This window comes from Equus asinus, chromosome 7 (genome assembly GCF_041296235.1).
Source record: "Equus asinus isolate D_3611 breed Donkey chromosome 7, EquAss-T2T_v2, whole genome shotgun sequence".
NCBI classification, from domain to species: Eukaryota; Metazoa; Chordata; class Mammalia; order Perissodactyla; family Equidae; genus Equus; species Equus asinus.
The window spans coordinates 60,805,619-60,822,056 of NC_091796.1; the positions used below are offsets into that span (position 1 = coordinate 60,805,619).

General features: G+C 43.6%; 1 protein-coding gene across 8 annotated transcripts in view; it reads right to left on the reverse strand.

Annotated features, from left to right (window-relative positions):
- The window catches only part of PTPRM (protein tyrosine phosphatase receptor type M), a 779,977-nt gene that overhangs the window by 83,074 nt on the left and 680,465 nt on the right, over nucleotides 1-16,438 (reverse strand). For all 8 annotated transcript variants that reach the window (XM_044773425.2, XM_070513580.1, XM_044773424.2 and 5 more), the window contains one exon: nucleotides 13,164-13,251. In XM_044773425.2, the coding sequence (XP_044629360.2) occupies nucleotides 13,164-13,251 (88 nt within the window). The remainder of the gene's footprint in view (nucleotides 1-13,163; nucleotides 13,252-16,438) is intronic.

Consider the following 16,438-nt stretch of genomic DNA (forward strand, 5'->3'; position numbering starts at 1 on the left):
CAGCCTGGGGTTCGTAGGTTTGGATCCTGGGTGTGGACCTACACACTGCTCATCAAGCCATCCTGTGGAGGCATCCCATGTACAAAATAGAGGAAGACTGGCATGAATGTTAGCTCACAGACAATCTTCCTCAAGTAAGAAAGGGGAGGATTGGCAGCAGATGTTAGCTCAGGGCCAATCTTCCTCACTAAAAAAAAAAAGAAGAAGAAGAAGAAGAAGAAGAGACCACCTTGAGAACATTATGCTAAGTGAAATAAGCCAGACACAAAAGGGCAAATACTGTATGGTCCCCACTTATATGAAGTACCTAAAGAGGTCAAATTCATAGAAACAGCAAGTAGAATGGTCGTTGTCAGGGGCTGGGGGAGGGGCAATGGGGAGTTAGTGTCTAATGGGTGCAGTTTCAGTTTGGGAAGACAGAAGTTCCGGAGATGGATGGTGGTGACGGTTGCACAACAATGTGAATGAACTTCATCCCACTCAACTGTACACTTAAAAATGGTTAAGATGGTAAGTTTTGTCTTATGCATATTTTACCACACTTAAAAAAAATGAGTCCTATTTCTCCCTTTGTGCCTCATAGAACACCTCCTCACGCTGCACTCTGACCCTGGACGTGGTAGGAAACAGTGCCTGCAGAGGGGGAGGACATCTCGTGCACTTGCAGTCTCATAGCCCTTGGGACTCCTCTGCTGGTGGACTCTCCTGAGAGGGGTGGCTCCCCTCCCCCCGGTGGAATAAAGGCAGTGGTGGCAGTGACTCTATGGCTGGATCCTAGAGGACAACGGTCACACATTATTAATATGTTCTCAGTGGAAATGGTTAAGAGTTATGGAAGTGAGTTTTACGAGGTGTTCTTTCTTTCAGTGATAAAGTAAGTGTGAGCAGTGACAAGTGAATGTATCTTAAGGCAGGGAGACAGACATTTTAGCAGTCAGAGTGGGCTGAATCTCGAGGAGGGAGTCCCGCTGTGGAGGAGAACACAGGAACATGAGTTTTGTCCATGGAGAGGAAGTTGGTCATCGCATGGCTGCACTTCTTGACTGTAATGGGTCAGCATTTATCACGTTAATCCTCTGCCTTCTGGCAGGTGCATGTGAAAACCAGCCTTCCTAATCAGCAATAAAATAAATAGGAAAGCATCAGTGTCACCCACATGGAGTCAGGGAAAGAAAAAGCACAAGCAGTAGGATGATGTGTTCCTACAGCCGGGCGTGCTTTCTCTGCCCGCTGCTCAGAGCTCTGAGACGCCTCCTGACAGAAACTGGGCTTCTCAGGTGTCCTCTTTTAAAGCAAGCTCTCAGCTGGCTGTAAGAACAATAAATATAGATGGTGGGGGTCAAATAAATCAGTACATAAAGGCTATTCACCATATTGTCCTGAAATCTCATTCATCTTGAATCACATACCAATTAAGAAGACTAACATATATCAACTACTCGTTTTAGGAAAACTTAATTTCAAGCCTAGAGGACATTTCCGGCATGTGGCATATATGGCAGTTACTCAGGCAAAAGTACCATAGAAATGCCAACAGTCCACTGGCTGAGCCCTGTCCTGCCAGTCTGCTTTGTAGGCCAACCAGCTGGGAAAGGGCCTTTCTCTGTGCCAGGAGCTCCCATTTGGGTTGAAAGGAGGAGGAAGCTTGGAGAACTCAACTGCTCAAGTATAAAAGTTTGGAAAATTCAGCAGAATGTGTAGTTAACCATAGGTCAACTATTGACCATGAAAGCCAAGGGGTGAAGTCTATAAGGACTTGGCATTTCTGGGAGACACAGACTGATGAGGCTGAAAAGACCTGAGCTCTAGAGTTACAAATTACCATCCTGTTTCTCAGTGTGGGTGTTTTTTTCTTGGTTATTCCAAAGCCATTTCACGTTGATACTGCATAGTAAATGAAAATATCAGGGCTTTGGTGTCCTGGAGACCATGATTTGAATGCTGGCTCTACTACTCCCACGAATTGTGAACCTAGACAAACTCTGAATCTTGCTGAGTTTCATCTGTAAAAAGGGGGTGGTAACGGGCAGCTTTACAGGCAGCGTTGGGAAGACCAAGTGAGGTACTTGTCAAATGCCTGGAACATAGGACAGTTAGTTCCCATTGAAAAGAGATGACCCTCTTATGTGAATAAAAGTGATGGCTTTCTTAAAGCTAAGCAGTTCACACCAGAAGGAACCCAGTATGCTCGTCTGGGGAACAGTAGAGCAGGGTAGAACTGACAACTCCAAGAAGCCACTCTTTGGGGAAGACGAGTTTGACCTTGTTTTAAAGAGGAAACAGGAAAAGGTTTGGAAACAGGCTGAATACTTAATAAGTCCTAACTCTTAATCCCCTGGCATCTATCCAACAACTTTTCTCTTCCATCCTTACTTCTGTACAACACAGCACAGAGGTTAAGGTCACGAGACTCTGGAGCCAGAACCTGTGGGTTTCCCTCCCAGTCCTCACTCTTTCCAGCTGTAGGACCTGTCGCAAGTTATTTAACCTCTCTGTGCCTCAGTTTCTTCAATTGTAAAATGAAGATTAAGTGAGTTAATATAAGCAATGCATTAGTAAACGTCTGGTACATAGTGAGAACCAAGTAAGAAGGAGCTATCATTTGTAGCATTACTGACTCAATTCAAGACCTGGTAATTTTTCACCTGGACTATTTTATTTCTGCCTGCAATGAATCCATGCTAAGAGTTGCTTTTCTAAAACACAACTTGTTCTATCCCCACCTAGTTTGAACCAGTCAATGATATCAACAAGGTACTGATCAACAGTGGTCTTATAAAACAATGGAATCTGATGCAGTCATTAAGAAGTATTACTATACCTTTAATTTCTTTGCCTGAAAAGATCTCTATGACAAATTGTAGAGTAAAATACAGCAGGTTACAAAGCTGCATGTCTCAAAAGAGTCTATTTATATGAAATAATAAATAATGCATTTGTATACGTGTGTAGGAATGCATATGGGGTAACTAAAAGGATGGGCTTTCTGCTGGGTGGTAAAATTTGAAGTGATACTTATTTTACTATTTATGATTTTATGTGCTACTTCAATTGTCTATATAGTTTATACTGTCTTAGTAATCAGACAGGAAAACAATAAACCTATTTTTACTTTAACAAATAAAGCCAACAACTTCAAGACATAGAAAAACAGATTTGAAGGAAATAGAAAAAAAAATGTTAGCAGGATTTGAACTTGGTTGCTGAGGTTCTGGGCAGTTTTTCCCAACTATTCTTTTATGCAGAAATTTTCTTTAATATGTATGAACTACTAACCTATTTAGCCACAGATGACTGAAATATGATCAAAATCCAACTAATGTTTATATTATAATCACACCTCAATGTTACCCCATCAAGAAAGGTTAGACACTCTGCCAATTTGAGAAACTCAATCTGCATAAAGAACTTGTTGCTATTCCTATCATTTCTTTCATAAAAGCTTTTACTACATAAAATAGGGCAAAAATAATATTTCTGGGTAAGAAACAGGCACATAAAGACCTGGCATAAAGCATAACAAACCATTGTTTACTGCTGAAAAATTATAATCTGTGGGCAGTTTCCCCCATGTATGCATGCATGTATTTATGTATATGTATGCAAGCATATACGTATTTATGCATGCATGTATGCACTTATGTGTTTATGTATGAGTGTGCATGCATTATGCATGCGTTTACTTATTCATGTGCACACACCTGCATGTATACACATGTATGCATTTATGTATGCATGTGCACAAAAACACATTTATGGATGGATGCACGTACACGCACACGTCTTTGTGTGTGTGCACGTGTTCATGCATGTATATGCACACATGTATTTATGCGTGTGCATGCACATATGCGTTATGTGTGAACGTACACATGCATATGTGTAGGTATGCATGTATTTATGGATGTGTGTATGATGCACACCTGCTTGCATTCATGCATTAGGATGGGGTAATTAGAGATTTAAAGCAGGTCTCTGTGCTCTACTCTCACTCCCTAAAACATGTTACTTATGCCCTTTTCATCAAGTAACATGTTTAAAATAGCAGAAATGGAGTATTTCACTGATAATCTTTCACCTCTAACCAATTCTCTTTCTGCTAAATATTGATGACATATTTAAGGTAAATTGGAATCACAATGATCTAAGTAACATTCGCCCTCTGAGAGGAGACTTGAAATTAATTTTAACTGCAATTAATCTCTGCAAATACTGGTTTGCTCCTCCTGTGGTTGCATTCTTGCCACGGAGTGCTAAACCACCGGCTCCCAGGCACAAGGTGCGGAGGAGCCAAGGCACCCGTTGGGAAGTGCTCCGTGGCCTGTCCCTCGCTGACCCCTTCTCCAGTCTGGGATCCCTGTTCAGGCCCACCTTGGGGCTCAGGCCATGCAGGCTCCGAGCATGGGGCAAGTAAGGAGCCTTTGCTTTCCGTGGAGGGGGCTGCCTGTGAAGCTTTGCTCTTGCTGCTGGTTTCATGTGATGCTAACTTAGTCTTGCCCTGTTTCTGACTCTTTTTCATCTAGAGCTCTGTCAGAGACTCTTACTCCTTATTCTTCAGATTCCTGGTAGGACCTCTGACTCTCATTTTGTCTGCTTTTTCTAGATTTTACTCTTTGGCTTCCTAAACATGTTGTGTCGATCTGTTTCTCCCTTCCTCTCTTCCACTTCACTTTTAATGCTGAAAGCTCTCCCAGCCAGTCCATTCTTATCTAACAAAATTCTTGTTCCCTCCTCCTCACTTCACCTGCATTTATACATAAACTGGATCACGACAGTAGTAGATTCCTAAAGTGACACTGTCGGAGTCGCTCAACTAGCAGAGAGAAGCACATGGCTATAAAACAAAATCCTGGAGAAGTGAAGTCTGCAGTGTGGGCTATCAAGACTGGGTTACTGTTTAAAAGAATCAGGTGGGACAGATGGGGTCAGGGGTCTCACTCTCCTCTTTGTTACCTCACTATTACCTGGGGAAAAGGAGTAGGAGATCATGGGTAAATCAATCAAGATGGAAACCAGCGCTCAGTAGGGCCCCTTGTCTCTCTTCACCTTCATAACTGCAGCTGTCTATCCTCGCTGTCATGTTCTCACTCACTTGCCTCCTCCTCCCTCTCCGGCTCCATTCAAAGCAGCTCTTGATAATTTCATGAATAATCCTCATGTTGCCACATCAGGGTCTTCACTGTATCACATATTCTAGCAATACACTATCGATGCCCCCTTTTCTCCATGAGAGAATGCTCCTTTGCGCCTGTTAAGCAGTTTTATCTTAGGATTTCTCATTATTGAAGTCCCTGCAGGCTGGGTCATAGGCTCTTTATGCCTTCTATGCTCCCTCCACAGATAATCTTAGCACACCAATGGCCTCAACCACCACTTATCTGCCTGTGATTCAGTAACTCATATTCAGGCCCACACCCCCTCTCTGTGTTTCAGAGCAGTCTGTATAACTGCCTGCTTGACATCTCATTTGAATATTTCAAAGGCATCTCAGTATGCCCCCAAATTAAACTCACAAGCTTTCCCTGCCTTTGCCAACCTCATGCCTACCTCTGAGCTCCCCTCCAAATCTGGTTCCCTTCCAGTGTTTCCCATCTGAGTAAATGGGCCATCTTCCCATCTGTCTGTCTGTCCATGCATCCACTCACCCATCCATCCGTCCATCCTCCTGCAAGCCAGAAGCACAGGAGTCATCTCTGATCCCTTGTTTTCTTACCGCTCATCCTATCCATTCAGTTTGATCAATTACTTCCCTTGAATCCATCTGCTTCTCTTCTTTTGAGTCCACATTATGATCACTTCTCTCCTGGGCTACTGAGAGACTCTCTTAACTAGTGTCCCCTTCCAATTCATTTTTTACTTTGTAGTCAGATTACATTTTCCAAATGCAAATTTGATTAATAACCCCTGTCCTTCCCCCCAAAAAGCCCTTTAATGAGGTTTCCCTTGTTCTTACAATAGACTAAAATCTTTAATCTGCCCTAGAAGGCCCTGCAGGCCTGGCTTCCACCTCCCTCTTTCTGGCCTACCTCACCCTCCCAAACCTCCCAGCTCTGGCCACCTGGCCTCCCTTCAGGTCCTCAGACTCAAGGGGTTCCGTCACGTGAAGGCTCTGTTCCCATGAGGCACCCTCTGTCTGCACCACCCCCTGCTCTAGCCCTTTATCCAGTGATCTTCCATTTCACATCCCCAGGGAAGCCTTCCCACGCCTTCTGAATAAGTCATCCTCACATTACGGGTTCTCACAGGACCATGGACCTCTTCTTTGTGGCCCTTAACTTCTATTTCATTTATTTGTATAATCATGTAATTCACTTGTATAATAATTTAAGTCTCTCCTCCACCGCCCCCATAGGAAACATCAGGGGCTGTCTCCATTTTGGCTCACTGCGGTCACCCTAGTGTCTTCACACTGCCACCTCTCCCCACTCTCACTCTGCTCCAGTAACGTTGGTTCCTTGCTGTCCCCTAACAGGCACCACGCTAAGGTAGGTGTGTCCCCCGCTCAGGGACTCTGCCTGGACTGGCTCCCTTCCTCACCTGCATCAGGTGCTGGTTTGCATCTTATCCTCTCAGGGAGGCCTTCTTGACCACAATTTAAAAATGGCAACCTCCGCCCCACTCATCTCCCTTCCTTGCTTTATTTTCTCAGTTACAAGCCTCACTTTCTAATATACATACTCTACAGTTGACTTAGTGATTGTTTCTCTGTTGCCCCACAAGAGTGTTAAGCACTATAAGGACAAGGAATCCTGTTTTGTTCCCTGCTCTCTCCCTGACACCTAGAATAGAGCCTGGCGTGGAGGCACTCAATAAATATCTGTTGAAAGAATGACTTCAGCTTGGCTCGAAGCCAGGCACAGGGGCGGACCAATACGTATTTGTTGAATGGACCACAGAAAGGGGTAGAGAGCCTGGGAAGGACCTGCAGATTCTGGCTCCTTATCTCCAATCGCAGCAGCACAAAAGAAGATCCCTGGCCCCAGGGGGCTGCCATTAGCAGGGAGATTTGGTAAATTGATGTGAGTCTTAAACTTAGAGTTAATGACAATTAGAAACTGTCTGTCATTAGCTGCAAGTGTCGGGTATCAGGAGGGCTATATTTTGCGGTGGCAATGGTGGCCCGAATATTCGTTCATATGTGGTAAGGGCTATCTCAGCACATTTATGGTGTGAATAAGGGAAAAGTTTAACTTACTTAAGAGGAAAAGCCAGTAAACAGTTTTTAAGCACCATAAAGACCATTTTATATGCAAACACTGTTGCAAAACAATGAATGTGATCATTACAAGCACTGCTCTGTTCTCTGAAAAGCACTAACAAGAGTCTCTAAAATGTGCTGACCGAATCCCCCAATCCCTCATCCCAGTTAGCGCGTTACTCCCGGGCCTAGGCTCTCGGCAGGAGGCTTCCCAATCCGTGCAACTGATCTTTCTACAATTACATAATTTTTTAGGGGGAGAGGAGATGGTAACACTCCTCTGTGCCTATAAAGAAACAACCGATATGGGTGTATGCATAAGCGTGATTTAGATAAGTATTTCTATTCTTTTTATTCCCCAAATTCTTCCACAAGTCTAACAGTATCGAAGATTTATTTTCACTGCTGTAACTAAAGACACACAGACAGCCTCAAATGAAGCATTCCCAAATGACGATTCTCAGAGAGGTACTGAGCCCAGCAGTGGCTTCATCAGACTCGACTGGGGAGCCCAGGCTGGACAGGGGCCATCCCCTAGGGAAAGGGCACTCAGACTGGAAGAGGGCAAACCAGGAGGTTGCAGTGCTTAAGCCAACAGTGTTGGGATTCACAATGCATAACCCGCATCAAACTTATCCTATTTATCGAGGGGTGGACTAACAGTGGTGTCTAAGGATTTGGATATCCTGTTTCAAAAGCATTGCTAACTGTTTGGCAGGTGGTCTGAGTGACTGCTATCTAAGGATCTGCCAGCAGAGAGCCTTATATGTTATTATATAAATACCCACAGACAGTTCTAGAGGGATTTTAGAAAACAATAGAAAACAAGAGGAAAAGATAACCATTGCAACATCACAGATAAAAGTGAAAGCCAGACACAGAAAGAAAAAAACTGCATGATCTGACTGATACTTGGAATCTAAAACTGTGGAATACATGGAAGCAGACAGTAGAACTGTGGGTACCAGGAGCAGGGAGGGGAGGACGTGGGGAGATGTTGGTCAAAGGGGACAGAGTTATGTGGGATGAGTACGTCTAGAAATCTAAAGTACAGCATGATGACTTGGTTAACAAAACTGTAATGAATCTGGAAATTGGCCAAGAGAGTAGATTTCAGGGGTTTTTACCACACATAAAAAAATGGTAACTATGTGAAGAGAAGACACGTCGATTAGCTTGATGTAGTAATCATTTCACTATGTATACATACATTACATCATCATGTTGCACACCTTAAATAGAGACAATTTTAATTTTAAAAATACATGGAGAAAAAGAAAAAGATCCTGTGTGTGTAGGGAAAGGCTTCAGGACGCCGCAGAAGCTAAGGAGTAAAACTAGGAGATTGAGCAGCCGGCGTTGAGAAGTCCCCTTTTTGACATTGTTCCTAGAAAGGCACAAAAACAATGCAACCTGATGAAGACACACTGAAAGAGCCTGGGAGGGAACAGGACAGAGGCCAGGTGAGAGCTAGAAAATCAGCCCCAGCGATCAGGAATAAAGGCCACAGCCAGGCAGACTACCCAGAAATGGAGCCCAGAGTCACAGTCTGTCACAAACCAGGTTGACAGCAGAGTGGTGCTAACAGTTAGGGAGCAATTATCTACCAGCTCATCGTTTTGAACCTGAGTCTTCCAAATGCTGATTATTTTTTCCATTTTAAATTACCTTATGAGTTGCCTAAGCTGAAAAAGAGTAAAGAGTAATTTAGGAGTAATAAAGAAGAAAAGATGTGATTTTTCTCCAGGTAACAACAATCAACGTTGTTTTTGTGTGGCATTTCAGTTCACTTCCACAACAGGTAGTGTTCTCAGGAAACTATGACATTGAGAAGTTCATAACTCACCCAAGGTCATTTGGCTAGTACTTGGTGGGGCGAAGCCTCCCACTGGATCTTCTAACTCCAAATCCTATGTTCCTCTCTTTTGCTCAAAAGGTCTTTCTTCCTTAGTCTACCCTCACTAGTTACCCATCTTCTACCAGCTCATGCGTGTCTCGGTCTGCTCCAGCCCATACATTGTAAAGTCATGGGAGTGGGAGGTGGAGTTGAACCTTTTCTGCCTCTGGCGACACCGTGCTAGACACACAGACTACACGCAGTGCCTATACATATGGGGTGATGAAATGGTAGGTCCTACGTGCAGGGTCTGGAGGTTGAAGATGGTCTTGGTGGTGGAAGAAATGTGCCCCGGGTGGTAGGAATGCCAGGCTCTCCTGGTGGGATCCGTTCTCCACTACAGCAGGAGTCAGCAAACTCCAACCTGTGGGCCGAATCCAGCCCAGGGCCTGATTTTGAAAATACAGTTTCACTGGAACATGGACAGGCCCATTCATTCATGTATTGTCTATGGCTGCTTTTGGACTCAACAGCAGAGCTGAGGAGGTGAAATGAGATGGGCAGGTCTGCAAAGCCTAAAATAGTTATTATTTGGCCCCTTACAGAAAGAATTTGCCCAACCCAGCAATAGATTGTGATTGTTGGGAGGGCAGTACCCCACTATGTTTAGCCATCTTTCCGTAACAGTGCCTAGCATGGGGTCTGGCAAATAGTAGGTGATAAATAAATATTTGTTGACTGAAGGGATGAACTATTGGGTCTATTTAACCACATACTCTTGGTCTAGCTGTGAGGAGAAATCAGGTAGAGGAACGGGATTTAGTGTTTCTGTGCACACCCAACCCAGGGAAGGGTCAGGGCGGAGACAAGGTGGCAGCACCTCTGGAGGCTGAAAAGAACTTTACAGGAGAGAATTCACTTGGAAAGCCTTGGAGAGCCTGCAGACTGTCCCGGAAAGCAAAGGAAGCAATCAATACAGGCCACCCCTGCGTTCGCCTTGAGGGGCTATGCCTCTCCCTGAGTCCATAGAAACGAAATTTTCTAAGTAATTAAACTAGAAAATCAATTTTACATCACAAAAGGACAACTACCTACTCACGTGATCACAGGCAAGTCACTTTAAAGATGAGGACAGCACTTAGTAGAGTTAAAATATTTTAAATTTGTATAGATTTTGTGGTTTTTAAATGTTTTCATGAAAAAGACGGTATAAATTCTGATTGCAGTAAAGTTGGGAGGTAGGTTAGGCCATGCTCATCTTTTATTCTGCTTCCCTTCCCATCCCACATTGAAACGTGCTGGCCAGTGCCCTGCAGCCAGCCCACCCAGAGTACAGACCAGGCAGGATGCAGCTACTGCCTTGCTCATCATCAGCCCACTATGAAATGTCCTCTGACATCTTGTCACCTCGGCACCCATTCTGAGCTAGGTGACAATTAGTGATACTGGGTTAACAATTAACACAGAAATGAGACCCTGTCCACACTATTCTTCTTAGACAATAGACATGAAACTGTCAAAAATGAACTTCTGCAGAAGGCCCTTAAGAGTGGCAGCTCCAGAATTTCTCTCCAGGGGGCCTGGGGGTCAGCATGGGGGCTAGAGGACTTAGCTTGAAGCTACCTTTGAACAGCAAGTGCACAGTTTTTACTTAGTTTGCATACTTATCAGGGGTGGCCTAGGGAGATAAAGGATGGGGAGGGAGGTGACTAAAGTCTCCTTACGCTGCGCCTTGTCACTGACATTGGCCTCTGCAGACTGTGACGCAATGGTGAAAACTTCAGGCACAGCAGCAAGCCGGTGGGGACCAGCCATCCAACTGCCCACTGGGTGGTGATTATAAAAGCTGCTCCTGGCTTGAAATCCTGCCTCCACATCTCATTAACTGTCTAACCCTTTTACCTTCTTTATGCTCAATTTCCTCTCCTGTGAAATAGACACAATCATATTACCTATTTCATGGTGCTACTATGGGAAGTGCGTGAATCAACACTAACACATGTGAAGTGCTTAGAGTGGTGTTTCGCATACAGTAAGTGCTCAGAAAATGCTAGCTTTTATTAGTTCGTTCACTAATCATTCAAAAATATTTCTCAAGTGTCTACCAAGTGCAGGTATTAAATTATACGTCAGGAAGGAGCGGACTCAAAGTTACACCAAACGGAAGTCAGTTGGATCTCTGAGCGCACTTCAAAATCACCCCACTGACATTGCCTTCTGCATCTCTGCATGTGCCCCACATCCGGGATACTATAGCCGCAGCAAGACAGAGGCTCCTCAGCCTCCCCTTCCACGAGGTATGGAGGGATGCCCCGGGCACTGCTGTGAGTTCCCCATTTTACCTCTGTGAATCCCCTTGGAGTTTGCTACAGAGCTGAAGGAACTCCTCAAAGGATCCTGCAAGCCACAACGAGCAGTCTGGATCCTTCTAACAGTGCAAAGCCTTAGTGGGCTCCTAGAGAATATGAAGGAAGTTGGAAGGATCTACATTGGTTAATTAACACCTCCCATGATGTCTGGCAAGAAATGATGGTTTCCTTCTCTGAGCCTCGATAAGACTGTATGCACAGCTCCTATATAGCCCAGTCTCATGGTGCTAGACAGGAGTCACAATGCTCTTATTATCTGCCTGGTCTGCTCTGTCCTGGGAGCAGGGACGTCGTCTCCATCACCTTGGAGTCCTCAGTGTGAGCCCAGTGTCTGGTGCTCCATAAGTGTCGATCAAATTCACTGAGGGGCAATTAAGCCTGAGATCTCAGGGAAACATCTTCTATCTAAACAGGGCTCCGACGACCAAATGAAGCACTAACTAAAGGAACAAACAAAGCACTCACTTCTCACCTGCAAAACCAGTAGTTTGGTTTTCTAAGTGGCCAAATGGAAAACAGGGCATGCTCATGCTCAGTCAGGACCATTCATGTTAAATGTAAACCCCACCTTTTTTTTTTTTTTGGAAAACACACTATAGATCTGCACTGTCCAATATGGGAGCCTCGTGTACCATTTAAACTCAAAATAATTAAAATTAAACACAATTTAAAACTCAGTTCCTCCGTCTCACCAGCCACATTTCAAGTGCTCGTGTGGTGAGTGTCTACTGCATCAGACAGCGCAGACACAGGACATTTCTACAGTCACAGAAAATCCGCTGGGCAGTGCTGCTACAGAATCTCTACTGTCCCACTAAGAAATGGTAACTCAGGCAAATACAATTTAACTGCACTTTCACAATCAATAAAGCTAATATATTGCTCCCCTGGACTATCCAAACCTTTCAAGTTTGTTCTCTTAAAAGTAATAAGACATGATGGGCTAGATGCTCTCTAGGTCTATTCTCACGTTGCCTTTTTTTTTAAGGTATGTATCTTCAGACATAGTATTAATTCGGTGAGTACCTCGTCAGTATGTTGGTGCAGTCATGTGTGACAGTGCGGTGACTGCAGAGGATGGATGGCTTCAGCCTTGGGAGAAGGAGGCTCATCAATCGACCGCGCGCCTCAGCATCGTTACAGGACATTAATGAGGTTGGGCTAGATTTAAGAACCTTCCAAGGTGTTATGAATTGGTAACATTCAGTCTCACCGCAATGGGGAATTTCTGAGATATAATGCTAGCTCTTTTGCTAATGAGTGTTGTGATATGAGGACTACCATTTAACTTCTGAGTTTCAGTTTCCTGTCCTTAAAATGAGGCTATTACTGACCTACCTAACCCAAGTGTCCAGAGGATGAATGAGTCCCTGTTTGCTGAGAACCCCGAGCTCCTGGCATTAAGGCATGCTGTGCATCGTTATTTCTATTTATTCTCACGTAGCAGCTGGGAAACATTAAGACTGTTATGTTTACTCCTTCTAAAATGCATTTTCCTTTTCAGCATTTTAACATTACCTACGTTACCCAAACCTTAAATCTAAAAGTAAAACTAGCCCCACAGCAGGACAGACACATTGACAGAGGGGGGGTATATAGGTAGTTTCTGCTTTCTTTAATAGGAGCATAACACTAGCTTTTCCAGCAGGATGAAGGCAGTAATTGCACCGTAAATTCTCACTGCATGAGGCTGGTGGTCAGTCTTAGCAGATGCAAAAAGAAAGTTATACTACAGTGCAATTACAGCAGCAACACTTACACGCAATGATGTTCCCGTATCTGTTCTTCATTCTGTTCTCATCCTTCTTAGCAGAGTCCCATGGTGCAGACTGCCCTTCAAAGAAGCTCTGGAGGAAGGAAAAGAGCGACACTAAGGGATACAATTTGGTGCAGGAAACACAGGGAGCTCAATGATGGAGGACATTCTCAAGAAATGGACACCAAGGGTCAGGAAGGAAAAGAATGTTCAGGGAATGGGATAATTGATTATTAAACTACTTTACATCTGAAATATTTCATTTAGCTTTTGTTTTCGTTTAGGTCCTGTGGTACAAATACGGAGCAGGGTTGAAGAGTGACCCACAATTTATCTGTACAATCCATTAAAAACTGCTGAGTGCTCCTCCCTATCCTACTTGAATATTCATTAGAGAAAAATATGACCTTTCTCTCAATTTCTTAATTATGTTACCATTTTTCAACATTCTCCTAAGACATATAAAGATATCATTTTTCTTCCCAATTGCTAACTGAAATAAAGTTATTTTTGGTTAAAACTGTGACAGTAGGTAAGCTAAGACTTCACGACTTCAAGGCTAAAATCTTGTAATAAATTCTGCCAGAGTTTTCTCTTCATTTTTAATGTACCTTAGATGTCCATTTATTTAAGGATTTGGCATTATTATGCCCAGGGTCTTTAATCTTCATGTGATTAGTCAGACATATATTTTTCCTGTTCAAGTTATAATGAAAATGTACTCTGTTATCAGTTGACAAGTGAAAGAAAATCTAGGACTTTCAGTTCCATTTCAGCCGCATTCCATTTTACCTTCAGGTAGCCAAGTCAATAAGGAGGAAATGGGAAGAAGGCTGGTAGCAAGAAACATTTAGTAAAACTGATTTCTTGTCTTTGCTTCAGCTACTCATACTTCTTGGCACCAATTGGGAAAGAGGAAAGAGAAGGAAGACAGCATAAAGGTGGAGCGGATGAAGGAAGGCACTGTTCCAAAATGCTGTGGGGCTGTTCCACTCTGGCTTTAGGGCCAGAGATGTGACGTCAGGAACTCACACCCTCAAACATGTGTCAGGATTGCTTTTTAAGTTGTCTCTTTAGAACTGAGGCTCTTTTCTACTCCCCTAATCTCCATCCCACCTATGGTGTTTGGCCGTCTTGGCCATTTCCACCAATTACCAATATTTAGTGATTAGTCTGTGGTTCAACAGGACCTCCTTATTATTCGTTTCTATGGGTCCAGTTATGCCTTATTAGTTAAACCGCTCCTTGGTGCTGCTGCACTAGGTGGGACATCTGCTCACAGACCCTACAGTGAGCCCCGGTCACCTGCATCTCGCACAGACCTGATCACGCAGAGGACAGTGCTCGGCGCCTTCTACCGTCTCTGCCACCAGATTGGATTCTGAGGGCCGGGACTGCGTTTGTACAGAGGCTGTTCCTCATGGTAGGAATCTGATTGATAATCAGTTATTGAATGAATGACTGACTGCAGTGTTTGGTGACAGTCTTTTTGGCTTTGATCTCAAAATGAAACTTAACTTCTGCAGCTTAAGTGTGTGAGTGGTTCAAATACTTGGAAAACCTGTGTGTGCACAGTTTGCAGATTTCATTCTGCTAGTTTGTGAAGTCCACACCCTATTTGTGACCTGCTGTGTGTTGATACCGCTGATACCACACAGCTCAGCCCTCATCAGAGCCTGGCTGGAAAAGAGCCCTGTCCTAGCTCTGTCCCACTGGCACCAGGACTTCCAGGCAACAAAACAGAAGGGGAGGACACACTATTTTATAACATGCAAGAGTGAAAGGATAACAGGGCAAACATAAGAGTTAGAGTTTTAGGGGCTGGCCCCGTGGCTGAGTGGTTAAGTTCACGCTCTGCTTCAGTGGCCCAGGGTTTTGCTGGTTCGGATCCTGGGCGAGGATATGGCACCACTCACCAGGCCATGCTGAGGCGGCATCCCACATGCCACAACTAGAAGGACCCACAACTAAAAATACACAACTACGTACCAGGGGGCTTTGGGAGAAAAAGGAAAAGTAAAATCTTAAAAAAAAAAAATTACTTTAAAAAAAAAAGATTACAGTTTTAAATTGCCCGTCCTAATTTCAGGTCCCATCATGATCATCTTTGACACCTTATCATCATAACAGTTTTTACATTATATTTATGATCTTGAAGAAAACATGGGGGCAGGCCAGGATCAGATGTACTATATACCTACAGGTATATTAACAAATTCACAATATACATTGCTAACTGAAGGGTAAAATACTGTATGATGCAGGACAAATGCAAGTAAAAACACTTTCAGGTTAATTAAGTCACTAGAAATACTAGCAGTAAAAATCACTAGTTAATTCCACCTAGAACAACACCATTATATGATCATGGGATTTATTTAAACATGTAACTTCCATTGTCCTATATAACGTGCACTTAAAATAGCTGTAGGGATTTTAAAGTCACACTCTTTTTCTGAATAGTGTCTTTGTTACTCTATGAATGACAATCATTTTACAGTTGAGTAATAACTATTATTTGACTTCCCTTATAACAATTTAATTTGACTTTGAGTTTGTCATGATGTAATTACGAATTTCATTTCCTTCTGCCTTTTCCACCCTTCTTAAAGTTTTCACATTTTGTTTATTGTAGGAAGATGAAGAAGGAAGCTGTCTTTGAGGGAGAACTTGCTGTCTTCCAATAGGTCCATGGTCACTAGTTAACCCTGTCACAGGGTGGAAGAGAAAGAGAGGAGAAAGGCGTCAACAGTGGATTAGGGGAGACGCATTTGTTGAACTAGTAAAAGAAAATGCTCCTCAGTCACCTCAGACAAATCCACACTGAGCCACGCCAGTCCCTTCCGTTCTTGACAAACAGACGCTGTCCTGTGCCGCACGTTGCTCACATCCCAGCTGTGTTTCTTTAGCATTTGTGGTAATCATAGGATTTCCAATAGCCCTTGCTTTTAAAAACAGCTATTTTAATTTGCTTGTTTTCATTTAACTGATGACCAGGAAACAGACATGAATCAACAATGAAACAATAGCCAATCTCCTTACACTTGAGTACTACACGTAGTTTCCAGCATGTTTTCATAGGGGTGGGCCCCAGTGCTGCCCATCCCCGAGCACTGATTATGGTGGGCATCAACACGCGATTGCAGAATGAAGGAGTCCATCCTCTCAACTAGTCCTCATGCGAGGGGTCAGGCCTGGATCCAGCCTCCCTGCACTACAGCCAAGGGGTACAAGAAAAGACCACAACCAGTTCACAACACACCACCTGGGTCAGACCT